This window comes from Piliocolobus tephrosceles, chromosome 8 (genome assembly GCF_002776525.5).
Source record: "Piliocolobus tephrosceles isolate RC106 chromosome 8, ASM277652v3, whole genome shotgun sequence".
Lineage (NCBI taxonomy): Eukaryota > Metazoa > Chordata > Mammalia > Primates > Cercopithecidae > Piliocolobus > Piliocolobus tephrosceles.
Window position 1 is genome coordinate 96,784,956 of NC_045441.1, and position 22,562 is coordinate 96,807,517.

At 35.5% G+C, this 22,562-nt stretch overlaps 1 protein-coding gene across 1 annotated transcript in view; it reads right to left on the reverse strand.

Moving 5' to 3' along the window:
• ORC5 (origin recognition complex subunit 5) overlaps positions 1-22,562 on the reverse strand; it is a 79,547-nt gene that overhangs the window by 46,428 nt on the left and 10,557 nt on the right. The window contains exons 5-8 of the mRNA XM_023192541.2: positions 21,780-21,891; positions 14,314-14,444; positions 10,188-10,236; positions 10,008-10,098 (exon numbers count right to left, since the gene is read on the reverse strand). Of these exons, the coding sequence (XP_023048309.1) occupies positions 10,008-10,098; positions 10,188-10,236; positions 14,314-14,444; positions 21,780-21,891 (383 nt within the window). The remainder of the gene's footprint in view (positions 1-10,007; positions 10,099-10,187; positions 10,237-14,313; positions 14,445-21,779; positions 21,892-22,562) is intronic.

A 22,562-nucleotide genomic window follows, 5' to 3' on the forward strand; every position in this document is an offset into this window, starting at 1 on the left:
TAATCTTGCACAAAGGCCATCATAACCTTATACAAAAATCCGGTGAGGATGTTTGCCCAGCAACTGCCTGTCAAACTCTGAACTGGTACCACCTTTGTTATTGATCCTTGTAGCCAAGAATAATTATCTCAAAACAATTATGTAATTCTCCTCATTCTTCCTTTAAAAACCTTTGTCTCCCTTTACCTCCCTGAATATGCAGAGTTTACTACAACATGTGCATTCCCACTGCAATGCCCATTCTCAAACAGATAAATCATTTTCTTTTAGAGTCCCTCTCTGTTATTTAGGTTGACATATCTGGAGTCAGAAGTGGGACCTGCAGCAAGATCACCTTCAGAAGGACTCAGCAATTCTTAGAACTGGTAAATAGTACTCACTTGAGCCCTCTAAGCTTTCTGCTTCTGCGGCTCACCTTTTCTGCCCTGGTGAGCCTCCTGCTTTTTGATGGAAGCTCCTGAATTCATTCAGGATCTGATTAAGGCCACCTTAATAAAGGGCCTTACAATCCTCTTGGGATAATAACAACTTTTTGCCTTTTCTGGCAATCCCCTTCTGGAATAAGGACAAGTGTCCTTCTGGTTTGAATACTCTGGTTACTATAAAATTTGTGTTCTGTGAGGTATGTCTTTTCTGGTGAATTCACTTCTGGTTCTGCATGCCTAATTTAGTATTTTGTTTAATCTGCATACCTGGGTTTAAAATTTTTGTGACTACTCTTATCTTGGTTTCATTTTGGTTTGGTAACATACATCTGTACATAATTTAGCTCTTTTCCCTTGCTTATTTCTAAGAATCTACAAGACCCAAAAATAAACATTCTAAATGGTAGGCACAGGATGGCTAATTAAAAGCCACTACGATGGTCACCACCATCAAAAACTGGTCCAAATGCCTAATATTCCCTGACAAGATTTATAGGATTTTCTTTGTTTTTGAGTGATTAATAAGAAACAAAATGGGATCCTCAAATTCTAAAGGCATGCCAAAACAATCTTCCTTTGGGGATTCCAGCCAGCTATATTATGGACTATTCTTGGGCATATTTTTTAACTGATGGGCAAATTGTTACAGAGGGTAGCTAGTCAGGCATAAGCAGGACAGGAGAAGGCTCCCCCTACCCCATCAGGAATGTCAGGCGACCCTAGGGTGATGGGCAGGCTATTGTCACACTGTATCTCTAATAATTGGTCACAGCTGGCACCATGCAAAGGCAGTCTCCCAATAGATAGAAACACCTGAAACTGGTGATCAGCGGCTTTCCAGTAAGATCTCAGGAATTGTGTAGGTAAGCTCAGGTATGTGCAGTACAAGGCAAAATAGAGGCGTTCACTATATGACCTTCCAGGGACATTCCACTGGTAAGGGAAGAACACCTCCAGTGAGCATGTGTACAAGGCCAGTAAACACACTGCACATGCTCACCTCCCAAGGGCTAGCAGGCCACTGCGCACATGGACAGCCCATCACAAGTGAAGAATTAGAGAAGGGTTGCAGGAACCCAGAAGTAAGCCAACATATAAAACTCTAAGTCAAAGGTCAACAGGGCACTTATCTTTCAAGTTGCCTGCTTGGCTTTCTTACAAGTGTACTTCCTTTTGTTCCTGTTCTAAAGCTATATAATAAACTTGCACTCCTGCTCTAAAACTTGCCTCAGTCTCTCTTTCTGCCTTACGTTTCTTGGTAGAATTCTTTCTTCTGGGAAGAAAAGAATTGATGTTGCTGCAGGCCCAAACGGAATTGCCACAACATCAAGGAAAATTTGGAGCACAATAGCCATTATTTGAACTATTTAAACTTATTTTAAAAACTGCAACAAATGAAATAATTAAAATATGTAGAGTATTCTAATTTCTCTACCTTTCTGTTTTTTTCCTGCCTACTTTGAATCTAATAACTTTTTCTGCTGGTATTGAGATAAACTTGCTGCTATGGCATTCAAGCCAAGATAGAAACAAAGGGAGAAAAAGTTTTAGAGTGCTTTCAAATTATTGTTTTACAAATCACATCAGCTCCATGGCAACTCACAACCTAGACATTTTCTGGAAATGTAAATTTAGGTTTGCCTTACTAACAATTGCTTTGAGTGATGGAACAGTTAATTAAAGAGTTGATAGTTCTAAAAGAAAAGAGATAAATGTTTATAAGAGTTAGGCTCTCAGATCAAAGAGGTCAAAATCTTGAGCTCAGAGCAATAGTACAACATTTCTCTGTCTGGCATAAAAATGACTTTGTCTGCCATGTAGCGACTAGAAAAAGCTGAAACAAACCAACCAAAACACCCCGCTAGAACACTTCCCCATCTGCACCAACTAGTCAAGCAAATGAGACCAATAAACAAAAGATAGATTTATTACTAATTCTAGGATACTTGGAGATTTTTTTCTTATATAATTCAGTTAGTCCTATCTAAAAAATAAAAACATTGGAATGTGTAACACTAAACACATCTGAAACTGAAAAAAAGATAAAAAGAAGTGTTTTTAAAAATCAAACTGCTATGGAAACCGCTTTATCCAAAATGTTGGTACAGTCTTCATAAGATTGCCTACTGGGACAAATAAAGTTTAGTCATGAGAACAGGTCCCAATTTTATCAGAAATACAGTTTGGATCCAACTATCTTTTTACAAACTGGTGTGTATATGTGTTTGTGTTTATAAGTATATACACGTGTTGTGTTGTATGTTGTGTCTACATGGTAAAATCTGGCACAGTTGTCCAGAAATCCCTTAGGGAATTCTATTCAGATTGGCTTAAATAATAATGAAAACTGTTAAAATATACAGTAATTAAACCAAATGACATGTGACTTCAATGAACCTTTAATAAATAAGCTAGTTATCTAGGAAAGGCATAGAAAGGGAAAGCCTGGCTGCATTGAAGAAGGCTTTACAGGGCCATTTCAAAATAAGTCAAAGAAATATTTTGGGGTAAAATACTTTGATTTCCTTTATTGTCTGCTATCTGTCATGTGATTCTATATCAGAGTCCAGTTGGAATTTAGTTTCTTATTTACACAGAGTCTGTTTTGTCACTCTTATGATCTCTCTGCTTTAATGTTAATGATGGTCAGTTGTGCCTAAGCTCCAAAAGGGAGGGGGTATAATGGATGTGTCTAGCCTCCCTTTCCCTCAAGGCCAGGAATAGAGTTTTTCAGGTTTCTGTGGGGTCCCCTTCGCCCAGGAATCCATTTAGTTGGTTAGGGAGCTTAGGATTTTATTTTTTATGTACAGTAGTTCAATACTTTTTAAAATATAAAAATAAATAAGCAAGCTGGTTTTAAACTTGTTGATAAAATAAAAATAGAATGTCTTCAGAACTGTCAGCACAAATTTTTGCCAGAATTTATGGGCCAGGTAGTTTTATATTTGTCTCCACTAGACAAGAGGTTTTAATAAGGTATAAGGGTTTGACACAAAAGTACAAAACTATAAACTCAGCCTAAAAACAGAACAATCTTTGTGTAACTCTTTGATAAATAAGACTAATTTAATATTGTTGGTTTAATAAAAACAGGTGTATCTCCAAAGTAATCAGCAAAATACCCACAACTTTAACTTTCAGGTTCTCACTTAGGTGAATATCTGATATTCATAGGCTATAAAAATGATTAACATAGAAATAAGCTTGAACTAATGACTGGCCTTGCCTAATGCCTCAGTTTTCACAAGAAATCTACTTACAATTGTTAAAAATAAATAAATTAGATGAATGTAGGTGGCATAAACATTTATAAATAGTTGAATTAAATAACACTCATTAAATGTCTGAATCGCTTCCATATAAGATAAAATACTGAAATATAAATTACTAAACATAAGTTTGCTCTTGGCTTCTCAATGTCTATAAAAGGACTATATTTGGGACTATCACTACACATAAAAGGTTATAGAGACACATATTTATAAAATTATAAAACTGCTCTCATCTATAAAAAACTGATATATGACAAAGTTTCTTGCTTCCTAGGTTTTTACTAGAAACTGAGGCTACTAAAAGTAACCTTAATAATTGTAATTAACATATATAATTCTGTACACAAAGTATACCCCCCGAAATCAGATATGTTTTTAATGAGATTTTTTAAAATTTTACTTTATGTTCTAGGATAAATGTGCAGAACGTGCAGGTTTGTTACATAGGTACACATGTGCCATGGGCCTTTTTCATATGTTAGCCACATAAATGTCTTCTTTTGAGAAGTGTCTGCTCATATCCTTCGCCCACTTTTTGATATGCTTGTTTTTTCTTGTAAGTCTGTTAAAGTTCCTTGTGGATTCTGGATATTAGACCTTGGCCAGATGGGTAGCTTGCAAACATTTTCTCCCATTCCGTAGGTTGCTTGTTCATTCTGATGATAGTTTCTCTTGCTGTGTAGAAGCTCTTTAGTTTGATTAGATCCTATTTGTCAATTTTGGCTTTTGTTGCAATTGCTTTTGGTGTTTTAGTCATGAAGTCTCTGCCCACACCTATGTCCTGAATGGTATTGCCTAGGTTTTCTTCTTTTGCCAGCGTCTATATCTGAATAGTATTGCCTATGGTTTTGGGTTTTACATTTAAGTCTTTACTTCATCTTAATTTTTGTATAAGGTGTATGAAGGGGTCTAGTTTCTGTTTTTCTGCATATAGCTGGCCAGATTTCCTAGCAGCATTTATTAATAAGGTTACTAAAAGTTACCTTAACAATTCTAATTAACATATATAATTCTGTACACAAAGTGTATCCCAAAACATAAGATGTGTTTGTAATGAGAATTCTTAAAAAGCCAAAAAAAAGTGTTCTTTATTGAGAAAAAAGAATAATTTTGTCTAAATTCTGAAGGTTATTTAAGGTTATTTTTAAAAGTAAATTTAAGAAAACAGAAACATGATAGAAAGGAACCAGTAAGTAGGAGACACAGATGTGTAAAGTTAAGGGTATAAATATGTATTTTAGGTAAAAGAAGGTTAAAAAGAAAAGTGAATTTTTTTTTTTTTTTTAAGAGACAGGGTCTCACCATGTTGCCCAGGCTGGTCTTGAACTCCCGTGCTCAAGCAATTCTCCTGCCTTGGCCTCCCAAAGTGCTGGAATTACACGTGTGAAACATCACACCCAGTCAAAAAAAAGGATAAATTTGAGAAATAATTTTGTGTGGTAAATATTTTGTCCTAAATGTAGTTATTTAAAAGTATAAGAAAATAACTAAAGATCTAAGCATGTCATGGACAGTTTATGTAAATTATTATAAGGTTTGTGAAGGGTAGATTTATTAAACAAATTTGTGTATGATCAAGTTGGCTGTAATTAGAAGGGAATTATTTGTAAGTCTTTCCAAAGATTAAAGTTTGAGATAAATATATCCCTCAATCCTCAATACAAAATTAAAAATTTGGTCCACTACATTAGAAAAAAAAATTTTTTTTTTCCTGTTTCAGTCTTCATTTAATTTTCTAGTTTCACATTTGCAAAGCTGTCTTCTTCACTTAGGATGGTAATTTCATTTCTTGAGTTAGAGTTTTCCTCTTAACGCTCCTCAGATTTATATCTCAGAAGTTTAATGTTTGCTGCATCTTACTGCATATATCACTGCTTTCAACTCTTTCTCCCCTTGAAAAAGTACACCTTTAATCTTGACTGAGGTGATAACTCTCTCCTTTAACTTTTTCATCAGCTCCTGTAACTTTTTTCCTCTGATTATAACTCTGCTGTTATAGTCTTAATTCTAAAATGTTTGTCTTGATGGCCTACAGAAGCAATGTTTTCCTCCAGTATAACTTGATTCTGTACACTTGGCTTTTCTGAATGTGTCTGAATTATTCCATGTAACCAAGAAAGTTCCCATGCTGTTACTAAAAGCCATGTATTTCCCTGCTCAAGGTACTAGTTTTCTTGTTTACACTCATGGTGTATTCTCACAACTTTGACCACACATTCTTCCTGGGTCTGATTAAATTCAAATACTGTTTTTGCTGGGTTCAACTTCCATTTTATCTAAATGGGTTTCCCATAAGGAGAAGTAATCACACTGCAAGAGTTTTTTCTCTACTTTTTTGGTAACTGGCCCAAGAAACAAATATTTTGCATTTTATCAAGATAACTTTGTGTTCTTACTAGCTTATTTTTTATTACTTAGGAAAATAGCTTTGAAAGGGTTAACGTTTTTTAAATCCAGGTAACTTTCTATATTGCTTTTGAAGTCCTTTGATTATCATTCTGGTTAAATGAATGACTATTATTTTACAGTGACCTGTGATCCTGTTTTGACCAGGTGTTTTAAACCTTTTCACATCTTTGATAGACCTCCCCAATATCAAAATTCTAAATTAAACATTCTTGACCTAGAACTAACTTTTGGATTTTCTAGCTAGGCCCCTGGAAAGCCTCAAAGGACATATTCTCACATTGTAAAGATAATAAATGATTAGATTTATTTTGTAAATTGTGTAAGAAGCATTGCCAAATGATAAGTAATACTGGATCTTTTAGTTATATTTATAGGTATGTGATTAATATCAGTGTTCTAAAATTATATAAAACTTAGAGATCTAATATATCATCAAGTCATAATTGTGGTGATTATATGTATGCTGCAAAAAATAATCAAATTTCTCTGTCAATTTCTGATTATGGTAAACTTTCATCAAATTTTTAATCATGGCTATTTTAAGTCTCTGTCATCCTACAGTTATTGTTCTGATTTTTATCTAAAACCATTTGCAATCAGATTCATAAAAAATGATTCTAACAAGTACTCTTAAATACAAGCTTCTAGTAACTTAAAGATCAATGGACTAAATAAAAATCTATTGGAACTCTAACGAAGAAATGATGGGTTCATGAAACTGCTAATCAAGATCAAACAGAACAAAAACTAATTACATGAGACCGAATAACTGATGAGGATGTTTTTATGATTTTTATTTGAAACATTACCAGTTTTTTGCTTGTTTTTGTTTTCCAGATTTGAGAAAATTTTCTCTCTTAAGCTACCTGTATAGTTTTAGGAAACCGCTAATCAGCAATTTAGTAAAGTATATTTTGTGAACCAAGGTGAAGCATCTGCTTTTTCTCCCTATTTCATCCCTCTAAAATTCAAAAACTATTCATGGGGATTTTTTTTCTCCTTGAAAATATGTTTATTTACTAAGTTCAATAAGAATTTGCTCTCTCTTTATAACAGGATGTAACTGGAAACACTGGTTACATTACCAAGACTTTGACTGTCATATCACATTAGAAAATGTGCACAGAATTGCCTGGTTTCAAGGATTCCCAGTCTTACAGTGAGTGAGTAAAAAATGCCACTTCCTGGCAGGCCCAAGAACCTAAAGATTGTAGATATTAAATAAAATCTTAAGTCGACCTTAGTTTGACTTCCTAGACTCAAAAGGTTTTAAAATCTGAGATACCTATGTGATCAACATAGAGAGAAAAGGTTATGTTTCTTTAAAAAAAAAAAACCTATAATGCACCTGTTATTAGTTTGTAGCTTTACGCATCGTATTTGAGTTTTTATAATCAACCTGTAGCCTAGACTAGATTCTAAATTCTTCTAGGATCCCTCCATCCAACTTTCTTCTATAAAATTACCAAAAAGGGGAACTACTCTGTTCCTGAAGCCTTATACATTGAAGCTACATGAATTTTAAGGAACAAACCTTGTACCTGATGTGTGGACCACACAGAAGGGTCAACAAACCACTAAATGCCATAACCAGAGACAGTCGAACTACAAAGCAGAATAAAAAGTTGACAGTTTCATGGTGGAAAACAGTTTTTTCGAAGATATTAGAACAAGACTCCACATTATAATGAGACTCTTACTCCTCTTAATGCCTACCATTTTCACTTGATAGGATAATGGTATAATTGAAATTTCACAATCAGTAGCTACTGCTGGTAAGTTGACAGAACCTGACCTAAAAGATTCTTTAGTCCATCTAGTGGGCAACTTGGGCAATAACCCTCATACAATTGTAGCTCACTCTGCTTTATTTCAACTCAGTCATGTGATACTAGATGATAAAATTGATCTGTATCTATTGGTTACATAAGAAAATGTCTGTGTTACTGCTAATACCACAAGCTGTACCTGAATAAATTCCTTTGGGAAAGTTGAGACCTACATAAACCAAATAAGAAAAGAGGCCACATGGTTAGAAGTCTCACATAACTCCCTGTGGTCATCTGATTTACTCAGTAGGTTCCCTTTAAGCCGAGGTTCACAGTTCAAAAGCACTATACAAACTAGGATTGTCATATTACTGTACATTTTACTTTGTATTTTCTTTTTCTTTTTTTTATTATACTTTAAGTTCTAGGGTACATGTGCATAACGTGCAGGTTTGTTACATATGTATACATGTGCCATGTTGGTGTGCTGCACCCATCAACTCGTCAGCACCCATCAATTCATCATTTATATCAGGTATAACTCCCCAATGCAATCCCTCCCCCCTCCCCCCTCCCCATGATAGGCCCCAGTGTGTGATGTTCCCCTTCCCGAGTCCAAGTGAGCTCATTGTTCAGTTCCCACCTATGAGTGAGAACATGCGGTGTTTGGTTTTCTCTTCTTGTGATAGTTTACTAAGAATGATGGTTTCCAGCTGCATCCATGTCCCTACAAAGGACGCAAACTCATCCTTTTTTATGGCTGCATAGTATTCCATGGTGTATATGTGCCACATTTTCTTAATCCAGTCTGTCACTGATGGACATTTGGGTTGATTCCAAGTCTTTGCTATTGTGAATAGTGCCGCAATAAACATACGTGTGCATGTGTCTTTGCAGTAGCATAATTTATAATCCTTTGGGTATATACCCAGCAGTGGGATGGCTGGGTCATATGGTACATCTAGTTCTAGATCCTTGAGGAATCGCCATACTGTTACTTTGTATTTTCTTTTGTAAACTTTGTACTTGTTGCCTGTCAAATTTCTGCAGTGGCCAAGTGCAGTGGCTCACGTCTGTAACGCCAGCACTTTGGGAGGCCGAGGCAGGCGGATCACCTGAGGTCAGGAGTTTGAGATCAGCCTGGCCAACATGGTGAAACCCCGTCTCTACTAAACAACAAAAATTAGTAAGGCATGGTGGTGCATGCCTGTAATCCCAGCTACTCAAGAGGCTGAGACAGGAGACTTGCTTGAACCCGGGAGGCAGGGGTCGCAGTAAGCCAAGATTGCGCCATTGCACTCCAGCCTAGGCGACAGAGTGAAACTCTGTCTCAAAAAACAATTTCTACAGAAGTACAACTCCTAACAGAACAATGCTGGCCCAAGCACTTTGCAATGATAGCCAACACCTACGGAACAGACAAAATTAAACTTAACAACGGACTCTAGGTAGACTTAGCCACTCCCTTCAAACCTCCCTTGTGGCTAAAAGGGTTCTGACACTGACTCCTAGCTACCATTCACTCCCTTCAACAGGTGACCAGACAACAACCCAGGACAGGTCCGTTCTGTCACCAAGGGACAATAAAAACCTAAATACAGGATGACTGATCAGCAATGCTTTTGGAGAAAAATCTTGATTAAAAGGGGAAAAAGTAAAAGTTGTCAGAATCAAAATGGAGTCACGTGTTAAAAACCCTGACAAACAGAGCCAAGAAAGGCCACGAAGGCGTCTCATCCATAATGCCTGATAAAACGAACTACTACAAAAGACAGAAAAAAAACATAACCTTGTATAAAGGCTAATGCAATCTTACACAAAAAAATACCTCCATGAGGACATCTGCCCAGCAACTGCCTGTCCAGCTCTGAACCGTAACAGATCCTTGTAGTGAAGAATAATTATCTCAAAACAATTATGTAATTCACTTCATTCTTCCTTTAAAAACCTTGTCTTCCTTTACCTCCCTGAAGATGCAGAGTTTACTACAGCATGTGCTTTCCCATCGCAATGCCAATTCTCAAACAGGTATCGTTTTCTTTTAGAGTCCCTCTCTCTGTTATTTCAGTTGAGAGAGTATATATCCTGAGTACAGATATAAAAAATAGTATGCATACTAAATAGAAAATTACCTTGATATTTCCCTGAGATAAACAGTCTGCATGGCTTTCTTCAAATGAGGTTCAATATTTCTCCACAGTTTGCGAGTATCACGTTCACTTGCTACCCCAAAGGGAAGAAAATTTCAGTAATTTGTATCTTGTAAAAACCTTTCTCAAAATAAATATTAATGAGTAAAATTATACAGTTACCTTCTCCTTTAACCACAGGTTCACAATATTTAGGAAAATTAAGTACTGCCTGTAAGTAAAGAAAAAAAAAAGGGGAAGAAAAAAGCACTGATCGATCACAATTAGACATTTATTTTTCAAGTAAAATCTGTATTAATATTCAGGAAATTTTACTTAAACACATTTGCTCAAGTCAAATGTAATTATACACAGTGGCATGCGCCTGTAATCCCAGCTACTCAGGCTGAGGCAGGGGGATCACTTGAGCCCAGGAGATCAAGACCGTAGTGTGCTGTGACTGCACCTGTAAACAGCCATTGCACTCCAGCCTGGACAACATGGCAAGACCCTGATTCTTTCTTAAAAAAAAATGTAATTGTAGCTTATTACTACAACAAAACAGTAAAAATACCAATAATGACAGCACAACACAAAATATTCTTTAATTGGCTAAATTCTGCCTAATACATTAGCCTCTGTATACAAAATTAGGAGAATGGAGTGTCTCACCAAAAATACACTTCTTTGGTATATTTTGATATGGCTAATCAGAAGAGTTGCAAGCACAAGAATAGCCCTGAAAAGCTGCTTTTTGTGAGGGAGATTTGCATCTGTAGAGGAAATAAGAAAACAGCAGATGCAAGCAGGCTTTCTCTGATCATCCCCCACCTTGGATCTAGGAAAGACTAACTCTCAAGAAAGAGATTTGAGGGTCTGACACCTTTGAAGGTCTGACAGAGAAACTTAGCACAGGCTACCATCTATTCTTTCTGGAAGTTGCTACCTATGAGGTTTCATTTGCACAACAAGAGTGCCTTCCCTAACCATGTCTTTCCTCCTCTCCCTCCAATAACCTGTTATGCCATGCTCCAAGCTCATTTTCTTTCTGTAGCCTCAGGATGGTATAAAAATTTGAATCAGCTGGCCCCCCTTTCTGCCCCCCCATCTTTTGAGTCTTATATTTTGTGTAAGGCTCTTGTGTCCATATGCATATTAATAAATTTGTATGCAATAGCTAATGTATGCAGGACTTCATACCTAGGTGAGGGGTTGATAGGTGCAGCAAACCACCACTGCACACATTTTACCTATGTAACAAACCTGCACGTCCTGCACATGTATCCTGGAACTCAATATAAAATTAAATTAAAATTAAAAAATAAATTTGTATGCCTTTTTTCCCCATGAATCTATTATTAGTTTGTTTTATAGATTCAAATTACCAAAACTGCAGGGTAAAAATATGAACTTCCCTACAGTAACAAAGCATAATTTGTACTTTTAGGTTATATTTATGTCATACAGAACCATAAAACATATAATGAAAAACCTCAAGCCCAAATAATTAACTGTTATTTTCTAACGTCTGAACATTCTCGTCAATTAAACATCATCGAGTTTCGTATGACTCAAAATATTTGGATTGGCAGCACTACCTGAGATTGTTATAAATCCAAGTTCTTGGCATCATCTCAGGCATACCAAATCAGAATCTCTGAGGATGAGACCCAGGAATCTATGTTTAATGATCTCTCTAGAAATTCTATGTATAATAAAGTTTGAGGAGTACTAATTAACTAATTATAACTACTTATTAGTTTTCTATGAATCAACATTGGAATTCTACTGAACAGTAGTTTAAGCAAACTGGTTAAAAACATACTGCTTCCATTTATTAAAAAAAATATATATATATGTTTGTGTATATATATGTTTGTTCCCACGTATTTCATATCAAAAATAATTCAATGGGGCATAGAAAAAAGATATATATAAATGTGTAACTATGTAACATATAAGTAGGTGACAGAAAACTAAGAATCAAATCATTAATTTCTTCCTATTCTACTTCATAAAAAACAATTATTTAAAGTAGAAAAATCTTCCAAATTTGGCTAATATTAAGTGTACAGAAGAAGAATCAAGAAGACATTATTCGCTTCAGCCAAACTTCCTTACCGTAATTTTAGATTTTCAAATCTAAGCATAGTTTAATAACACTACAGTGTCATAATGTTAACAGCTACTGGTACACAATTTGGCTTATCAAAATAAACAATTGACCCTTGAACAACATAGGTTTGAACTGTGAAGGTCCACTTGTCCACAGATTTTTTTTTTCAACCAAATGCAGATCACAAACACAGATCAAAAACATAGTATTCAGGGAATGCAAAACCCACGTATACGGAGGGCTAACTTTTGTACACTCAGGTTCTGCAGAGTTGATTGCAGGGTTTGAGTGTGCTCAGATTTTGATATACATGGGACTGGTCCTGGAACCAATCCCCCAAGTATACTAAGGGGCAATTGTATTGATTTTCTTTTTGGCTGAAACACTAAAATATGTTTAAGAATTTATGAATAACAGTTAAAAAGGCAGTATCATAAGGTTTGTCAGAGAAAACAAACCTAAATGAATATCAAAGTAGTACTTTATTTTCTCCTATCTTAAGCTACCTATAGAACTAGCCTCTAAGAAATACAGAAATATCAGTTCAAAAAGCATCTTTCCAGAAAAGATCCCTGAAAAGAATATTTTTCAGGCGATTTAATAAACTTTCAAGAAATATGCCACTTAGAAACTTTGAGACAAACACAAACAACACTATATATCTGAAGAAAAAAGGAAAATGAGTATCTTTATTTTTCTATGTTCTATATATAGAGAAAACTAAGAACACTGTGCTATTTTTCTCTAATGTTTAAGGATCCTTTTCTGTATTTATTATTACCAATAGTAGTATAAGACTTAAACCATACTTCACATTTATGAATATGATTTTTAAGAAAGCTGTAACCTTACCCTAAATAAAGTCATTCCTCAGTGAAACCCAAAGAACTTTTAAAAATACTATATTCAAATATATATTTCTCTCTTTACATTTTATTTTCCCATAAATATTTTCCCTAAATTTTTTCTTCTTATATTTTATAATCTACTTTGAAATGGCTGCCTGCACAGATTCCCACAGGATTTGAGTGCTAAATAGTGGTAACTGCAAGTTACTTTCCAGTAAAGACAGAGGAGGATTATTTGCTCCTAAGTTCATCTCACCCAGGTGCGTTTTCCTGACCCTCTCCTCTCTGTCTCTTGTATTATCATTTCCCTCAGAAGCCAGGGATCCCAAGACATCCAACTTCTAGAAGAATGTTAGTGATAAACTGGAACTGAAAAAACCGTTTTGTTTTTTCCTGAGAAGATGTCTGAAATCTACATGCAAATCAGAGGAACCCTGAAATCTGAAACTTTCAAAAACATACTAAATGTGAGCATAATTTTAAATAGTTGCCTTCTATGTTCTGTCTCAAACACACACTGAATCTAAGTAACAGTTTTCAGGGCAGAAAGAGAAAAAGAACAAAGTGAAGAAAATGTGCTAACAGACATAGAATCTGTTACTTTGAAAGTGACTGTCTTCCAGCCTCAGATATATTACTATTTTCTGTTAAATGGAGCTAAGATCTTAATTATTAATTAAGGATTTCTAAAAGGGAAACTAGAAATTCTTGTCTCCTTCCTTTCCCATCCCCACAATTAGACAAAAAAGGTCAAAGAAAAATTCAACATCAACATTTTCCAAGCTGTCTATGATATATAAACAGCTATTCTAATTGTTTAAAAAAAAAAATTAAAAAGAACCATCTATACAAAGATTACCAGCTTAGGGTCAGTGGTTAATGAAAGACCTGCAATAAAAGCTTCCGACCATACTCAAATCCATCTAGATTCTAGACCTCAATCACTGCATACATAAAACTTGAACAAAATCTGTTACAAAATATTAACAAAGTAGTAAAACTACTCAAATTTTTACATCTCTTTTCTGTTATTCCTCATTTTGATTTTAACGGAGTTCTGCATTTTCTGCAATTAGAGAAAAAACAAGGAAGAGTGAGAAGATCTGAGAATGACATTTTTCTGATCAGAACAAGCAAAGTTTGTAAACCCACAAACATCTACCTTCTTATGGTATGTTAGCCTCAAGAGGCCATATGCAAATTCCCAGAATAAAATTTCAGTTTCTAACCTATCTCACACCATTTCTACATGGAAAATATTAAAAGATATATATACACATATATTTATACACACACACACACACACACACACACATATATATATACAAGCAAAATATTCATTTACCAGATGTCTGAGCTCTTTCAAATCTCGACAAACAGTGTAGAAAACTCCAAGAAGAATGTTAATGTAGGCAGCATAGAAATCAGCTGAATACTCTGGAGGATGATCATGGGACAGGATCTTTTGAAGGTTCCCTGTTCACAGGACACAAAATAACTTGTAATAATTAACACAGTACCCTAATCATATCTTCAAGCATTTTATAACAAAGGTATTTAAAAAAAAAAAAACCAAACCCAGCAATAATTAAGGAATAATAAAACTATTACAAGATTAGAATAGAAAAGTGTGATTTGTGATATAATAAAAAATATGTATTTGATCTTCACCCCGGTTCCTGGCACAGAGCTTCTAAAAGCCCTCATAATTTCCTGAATGAGAAGGACAAGAGGAGTATCTTTTGTTACTTCTAATAAGCCCTTTTAAAATATACCTCAATTTATACTAATGAGGTGTTTCTTGATGGGTGATATGGTTTGGCTCTGTGTCCCCACTCATATCTCATTTGAAATTTTCAGTGTTGGAGGAGGGGCCTGGTAGGAGATGACTGACTCATGGAGCAGACTTCCCCCTCGCTGTTCTTGTGATAGAGTTCTCATGAGATCTGGTTGTTTCAAAGTGTGCAGCAATTCCCCCTTCACGCTCTCTCTAATGCTGACCTTGTGAAGATGTGTTTGCTTCCCTTTCACCTTCCAACATGACTGCAAGTTTCCTGAGGCCTCCCCAGAAGCAGAAGCCTGTACAGCCCACAGACTGTGAGTCTATTAAATCTCTTTTCTTTATAAATTTATAAATTACCCAGTCTCAGGTATGTTTATAGCAGTGTGAGAATGGACTAATACAGTGGGCCCCTAGATAGCTTCAGGATGGGGACTGGTTGTCAGAGGAACCAACCAAGTGATTAGAGGCCTGTATTCTCACATACACTGCTATGAAGAAATACCCATGACTGGGTAATTTATAAAGAAAAGAGGTTTGTTTAATTGACTCACAGTTCTGCATGGCTGGGGAGGCCTCAGGAGACTTATAATCATGGTGGAAGGCACTCTTAACAGTGCAGTAGGAGAGAGAATGAGTGCCAGCAGGGGAAATGCCAGACACTTACACAACCAACAGCTCTCATGAGAACTCAGAGTCTTAAGAACAGCATGGAGGAACTGCCCCCATGATTCAACTACCTTCCACCAGGTCCCTCCATGACATGTGGGGATTATGGGATTATAATTCAAGATGAGATCTGGGTGGGGACACAAAGCCAAACCATATCAAGGCCCCACCTCCTGTCCTTGGGAAAAGGAGAAGGGCTAAAGATCGAATCCACGACCAATGACCAACGATTTAATCAAATCATGACTATATAATGGCACCTCCATAAAAAATCCTAAATGATGAGGTTCTGAGAGTTTTCAGGATAGTAAATATATCCACATGCTGAGAGGGTAGCACACCCCAGCCCCACAGGGACAGAAGCTCCTAGGCTTGAGACCCCACTGGTCCTTGTCCTGTGTACCTGTTCATCTGGCTGTTCATTTGTATCCTTTATAATAAACAGAATAAGTAAAGTTGTTTTCTTGAGTTCGGTGAGCCATTCTAGCAAATTATCAAACCTGAGGAGGGGGTCACGTGAAACCCCAATTTATAACCAGTTTTCAGGAGTACAGGTAGAAACCTGGGACTTAGACTGGTGTCTGAAGTGCTAATATTCTTGTAGGACTAAGTCCTTAACTTGTGAGGTCTGCACTAACTTCTGGTAGTTAGTGCCAGAAGTGAATTGAATTTTAGGACACCCACTTGATATCTAGAGAACTGAAGAATTTGTTGTTGGGTGAACAAAAATACCCCACACATTTGGTGTCAGAAGTGTTTTGAGTAAAAATAATTCTGAAAATGTAATAGAAATTTTGAAACTGATGGTAAAAAAAAATTATTAAATATTAAGACAAATAGAAAACAATGACAGCTAAAGAAAATCTCAAGAACCTTATGACCGGCAAAATCAGTAACAAGGGAAAAAATACTATAGATTCTAGTTTTTCTTCCTATTAAGTAAATCAACTAGGAAAAAAAAGGGGATAGTACATAAACTGCCAACAAACTAGAAAATGTTCATGTTTTGTAAAATGAAAATAATTAATTTTTTTACAATAATCATCACCTGATCCTAGTCCTTACTTTGTTATTCCCCCTTTTATAAAACATGTTTTCTCCCTACAACTTTGATATCTTTACTTTACTTCTGTTATATCTCAGGCTCTTTATAAAATATCACATTAAGAGTCCTAACCTTATACTTTACCCTGCTGGAAATAATCATATTTTAGAAACACAGTAAAATTTAAAGGGAAACAACCATATATTATTCAAAATTTCCCAGTCATAATACAGGAATCAATTAGACATTCATTCCTTATCGTAAGATCCTCTGACTTCTTGGTGCAATGGTCTCCTTAGACTTCTTAGTTAAGAGCTCTTTGCATATGACTAGAACTTTAAACCTAGTTCAGAGGGCTCAAGTTTTTTGCAAAAATTACAGGTAAAAACTCTTCCAGGATATTCTAATCATGTCAATTTCCTTTTGTTTAAGGTTCCCAGTAAGTCAGTATTTTTAGTAAGGCCATTTACCATTGATTTTAATCACTTTTCTGCCTGCGAATCAATTAGACACAGGTACAAGATCAAAAAACATATATAAACTATCTGAAAATTTATAAACATAAGTTTAGAAATAGCTCTATTAAGGAATATTTAAACACAGAAGTTGACAAAAAAAAAAACTTTAAAGCCTAGTTTTATACTTAGAATATTATCCCAAATGGATACTAGATGAGACACTGTTACTGAATTTGCTTTTTTATTTCAAAACTGCTGAAAAAATAAAAATAAAAGCCAAAACTTCCCTTTGGAGTCTATGTACTTTTACATTCTAACAGCAAACTTTAAATACAACGTCACTAAGATTTTTTAACTAGGCATGGGGAAATAGCTAATATATTGAAAATTTCTAAAAAGTACCAAAAAACTTAGAAACAAAGATATCTACTATAAAACCTACCAAATAACTGGATGGATGTAAGAAAAGAGAGATGGAGGGAAGAGATAAATGATCACAGAGATGAACAAGTGAAAACAAACAAACAAACAAACAACAACAAGAAAAAACTTCTATAAATGAATGGGTAAGAAAAGTTGGAAAACAGTTGAGTCTCCAGCTCAGATTGCACTTCTTTTTTTTTTTTTTTTTTTTTTTTGAGACGGAGTCTCGCTCTGTCGCCCAGGCTGGAGTGCAGTGGCCGGATCTCAGCTCACTGCAAGCTCCGTCTCCCGGGTTCATGCCATTCTCCTGCCTCAGCCTCCCGAGTAGCTGGGACTACAGGCGCCCGCCATCTCGCCCGGCTAGTTTTTTTGTATTTTAGTAGAGACGGGGTTTCACCGTGTTAGCCAGGATGGTCTCGATCTCCTGACCTTGTGATCCGCCCATCTCGGCCTCCCAAAGTGCTGGGATTACAGGCTTGAGCCACCGCGCCCGGCCTCAGATTGCACTTCTAAGTACCCCCTGAACATCTCTATCTGGGTATTCCTTACAGGTAGCCCTCTGTATCCCATAAGAAAGTTGATTAGACGTTATCACTGGCCCATTTCAGCCCTGATGGAAGTCTTATAAGAAAGTCTTACAGCAACTGTGTTGCTGTAAAAGTAACCTAGCAACTTGTTTATAGACTACAGACAAAACTCTCAGAGTATAATTCTATAATAAGCAAGTCATGCCAGCTCTAACAGTCTAGGACTATTCAAATTCATGGAAAAAAAAAATCCCATCTATATCAGAAAGCTGAAAACAGCGTATCATCGGGTAGTAAATAAAGGGTAGGAGAAACCCACTGGTTGGTCTCCTTGGGTCTTAAAATTTCACTATTCAAGTATATGCTAATATGCAAAGAAAAGCCATTCCTAACTTGCAGAGAGACTTCTGCTTCCAGTTGTGAGGGAGTAGGAGCATCCAGAAATACCCTCCTCTAATAATCAATTAAAAACTGGACACACTATAGAAAACAACTATTTTCAAATATCAAACAAATGGCAGTAACGGACCGTAATACCTGAGAAAAGGTAAACAAATAAGGTGAGTCCTACCATCAGCCAAGCTTTCTAACAAGAGGTAATTTTAAGACTGTGGTGCAGGCTGGGCGCGGTGGCTCAAGCCTGTAATCCCAGCACTTTGGGAGGCCGAGAAGGGTGGATCACGAGGTCAGGAGATCGAGACCATTCTGGCTAACATGGTGAAATCCCGTCTCTACTAAAAATACGGGTGAGGTGGCAGGCGCCTGTAGTCCCAGCTACTCGGGAGGCTGGGGCAGGAGAATGGCGGGAACCCGGGAGGCTGAGCTTGTAGTGAGCCAAGATCTCGCCACTGAACTCCAGCCTGGGCGACAGGGCGAGACTCCGTCTCAAAAAAAAAAAAAAAAAAAAAAAAAAGACTGTGGTGCAAGGAGAGTTCCAAAAGGATCTCATTTACCCTACTGAGTTGAGGAGACAGAGACCAGAGCCGAGGGAGCTGAGATAGCTATAATTTGCAGGGTAGCGTATCTGAGGGGAGGAAGAAAAGAGCTCCAGAAATCTGTACAGGGGTTCCCCTCAAGTCTTAGCTTAATACCAACCTGTGTACGCATAGGGTAAAACCCTATAAAGCCATGCAAGAACAATTTTTAGGGAAAAAACCATCATTGGAGAGCTATATGTCAATTCCCAGAATTCACACAGGGCTGTGAATTTTTCATGTTGCCACTAGTCAGAAGGCAGAGACCATGCTAAACACACAGGGCATTCAGTAGAGATTTCAGAAAAACTATGTCTTAAAAGTAGAGCTAAAATTAGCCCTGGTATAATGGCTACTCTGGATCATCTCTCCAAAAAAAGTTTAAAAATAGCCTTAAAAGAGTCAACTGTATCTGTAAGTAATTAAATATGCTAATGAGAAAAAAGTCCAAAACACAGTAAAAAACACAATGTCTATAATTCAATAAAAAACTACTAGACACATGAAGAAGCATAACGGATACCCAAGATGGAGAAAAATTAGTCGGAGGGAACAAACCCAAAACAAAAGAGGTAATTGAATTAGTAAACAAGAAAATTAAAACTACTGTTATAAATATGCTCATATGCTCAAGGATATAAAAGAAAACAAAAGCATAATGAGATCAGTAATGAAAATTCTACAGGATGAGACTGGCTGCCCAATAGACACTTGTGAAAAAAAAAAAAAAAAAAAAAAAGCCAGTGAACTGAAAGACATACAAACAAACAAAAAAAAAAACCCAAATAAAACACACACACACACACACACAAAGATTTAAAATTTAAATAAACAGACTTTCAGTAGGACCATATAAAGTGCTCTAACATACCTATAATGCAATCCCACACAAAAAAGATAGAGAAGCAAAGGTGAGGGGGCAGACAAAATATTTGAAGAAATACTGTCTGAAATTTTTCCAAAGCTGATGAAACTATACACCCACAGACTTAAGAACTCAACAAATCCCCAGCAGGATAAACAATAAAAGTTATTTTCTTTCTTGTCCTCTTATTTTTTTAAAGCCAAAATAATAATATTTAACATCTGAAGTTTATAATAATAGTTTAGGTTTATAATATAGTATTACATGGTTTATAATAAATATGGAAGTAAAATGTAAGACAACAGCAGTACAAATGTTCTTAAGTAGGAAACTGTAATCACTAACATTTCAGATTGTTATCAGAACATAACTTAATCTATCCAAACTGACACCATAACTAAACCAAAAACCTAATCAAGTACATTATCATCTCTCTAAAGAAAAAATATCCATCACCAAAAGATAAGTAGTCTGCATGAGGTAAAGACCAGAAAACAAGACTTCCAAACTGGGCTCCTAGCCGTAACTGCTAAGAGGACAGCTGTCCTTAAAATCAGACACCATAATCCTGAAAATGACATGTTTCAAGTTATTATGACAGGATAACACTAACCACTTAGATAATCTCTTTGCCCTGGTTCCACACTTAACCATAATTTTAACTTTTCTATTAACGTTCCCCTTCTGAATGGCTATTTGTCTGACTACAGTGTTTCTGCTTAAAAAAAAAAAAAAAAAAACTGAACATGAAAAAGGCCCTAAAATTTAATAATCAGAATTTAACTTGGCTCCATTATTATATACTTTGCAAAAATCTATTATCCTATACTCACTAAAATTACTAAGATCATTTTATTTACTTTTGTCCTCAAACTCTCTATCTATGCTGCTTTGTATCTTTACTTTTTAAATTTTTAAATCTATAAATTTAAATTATAGAATTTTTAACATTTAATTCTATAATGACTTACATTATTAATTCAACTTGACTGAAATGTATAAAATCAACTTTTTTATAATTTTCTCAAATTCTAAATAGTTTTTCAGCACTTAAAATGGGTCATAAGAAAACTGAACTATGAAGAACAGTGCTGACATAGGTACAGAATTTTTTTTTTTTTTAAATAAAATTCTTTATCACTTTTCCTCCTACCCTTTATTTTGGGATTTTTATGGATGAGAAATCAATGACAATAAGGACTCCATCTATTTTGGGTTGCTGTTTAAAAAAAAAATTCAGCTAATTAGCTAAGACAGAAGGTGTTATTTGACTGCTGTTCTGGTGAAAACAGACAAAAATGTGTTAATCTTAATGTATGTTTACAGCTGATTAGTTCAGAGGGATAGTGTTAATGAGGCCAAGGTCATGGAATGCTATTTTTTTAAAGACTGCTAACCATCTTACACTTCAGTTATAATCTCTGAATCCCAAGTATCATCTCTGTATGACAGCCCAGTATGAATCCACAAAGCTATTCAGCAACACAAAAAACTACTATGTTCTTCCAAAGACCAAAAGCATCAGGATCTATGAAATTTAAGATTAAATGCAGTCCCCAAGAAAATAAGAAACACAAGGGCTAGTAATTGGTACCATATGAGTTACAGTAAAGAAAATGAGATTTATAAAATCAAAAGATGTAAGCGCAACATGGTACCTAACCCAAGTATACAGTAAATGAAGATTTCAACACACTCTTAATATGCTTTACAAGTCCAGTCTGATTATTCGTACAGATGTCATAATCACACTACATATACATCTTAATGTACTGACTAAAAAAATGAAGATACATTAGCACATATATGAGAGTTGCTCATCCAAAAAAAATTAGTAATTATACAATAATCTCTCACAGTTCCAAAGTAAATTTTATAAGTGCAGAAATACAAACATCTTATTTGGGATTGGCAGCAAACCTTAACAGTTTAATACTTTGATATTCCCATTTGATATTCAAATACTTTGAATATCAAAGTATTCCCATTTGAATATGCTAGTTTAATCTTTCAAACAACAAAAACTATTCTCCTGCATAACATTTGCCAAAACAATGTTTTAAGGTTTACCTATGCTGTAATCAGGGAAATATAAGACAAATGGCTCAAAGCATCCAGTATTTGGACGAAACTTTTCCCAAACAATTTCACTGAGAAAGAGAACAGTCACATTTCTGTCAGCCTGAAAAAGAAAGAAATAAAAGTAACTTTGCATTTAAAAATCTTAATCAGAGCGGTATTTCCATTTGGATTTTTCTTTCAAATAAATCCCCCAAAGTTCTAACCTATAACAAATTATTTGCACATTAATAAACCTTATTTAGAAAACCTAATCAAGGAGCTCATCCATTTGCAAACTGTCACACACCCAAGCTGAAGTGCCGTGGCATAATCACAGCTGACTGTGGCCTAAACCTCCCAGGCATAAGTGATCCTCCTATACCTTTCAAGTAGCTGGGACATGTGCCACCATACCTGACTAAATTCTGTATCTTTTGTAAAGACAGGGTCTCTGTAAGTTACCCAGGCTGGTCTTGAACTCCTGGACTCAAGTGATCTTCCTGCCTCAGCCTCTCAAAGTGCTGAAATTACAGGCATTAGCCATCACATTGGGTCTGATTTTTTTAAGAATCTCTGAATTTATTTCTATAGCGGTAAAATAACATGCCCTAATCACAATCCTGCTAACAAATTACTGAATTGTTTTTGCTATAAAAATATGATTACCTAAAAGCATTTTATAAAATCAGTTTAAATACATTGAGAGGCTAAAAAGAAGAGGATATTTATCGAGCTGAAAGATTTTAAATTGGTAATGTTCTTATCTATTCATCTGATAAGTACTTTCAGTAT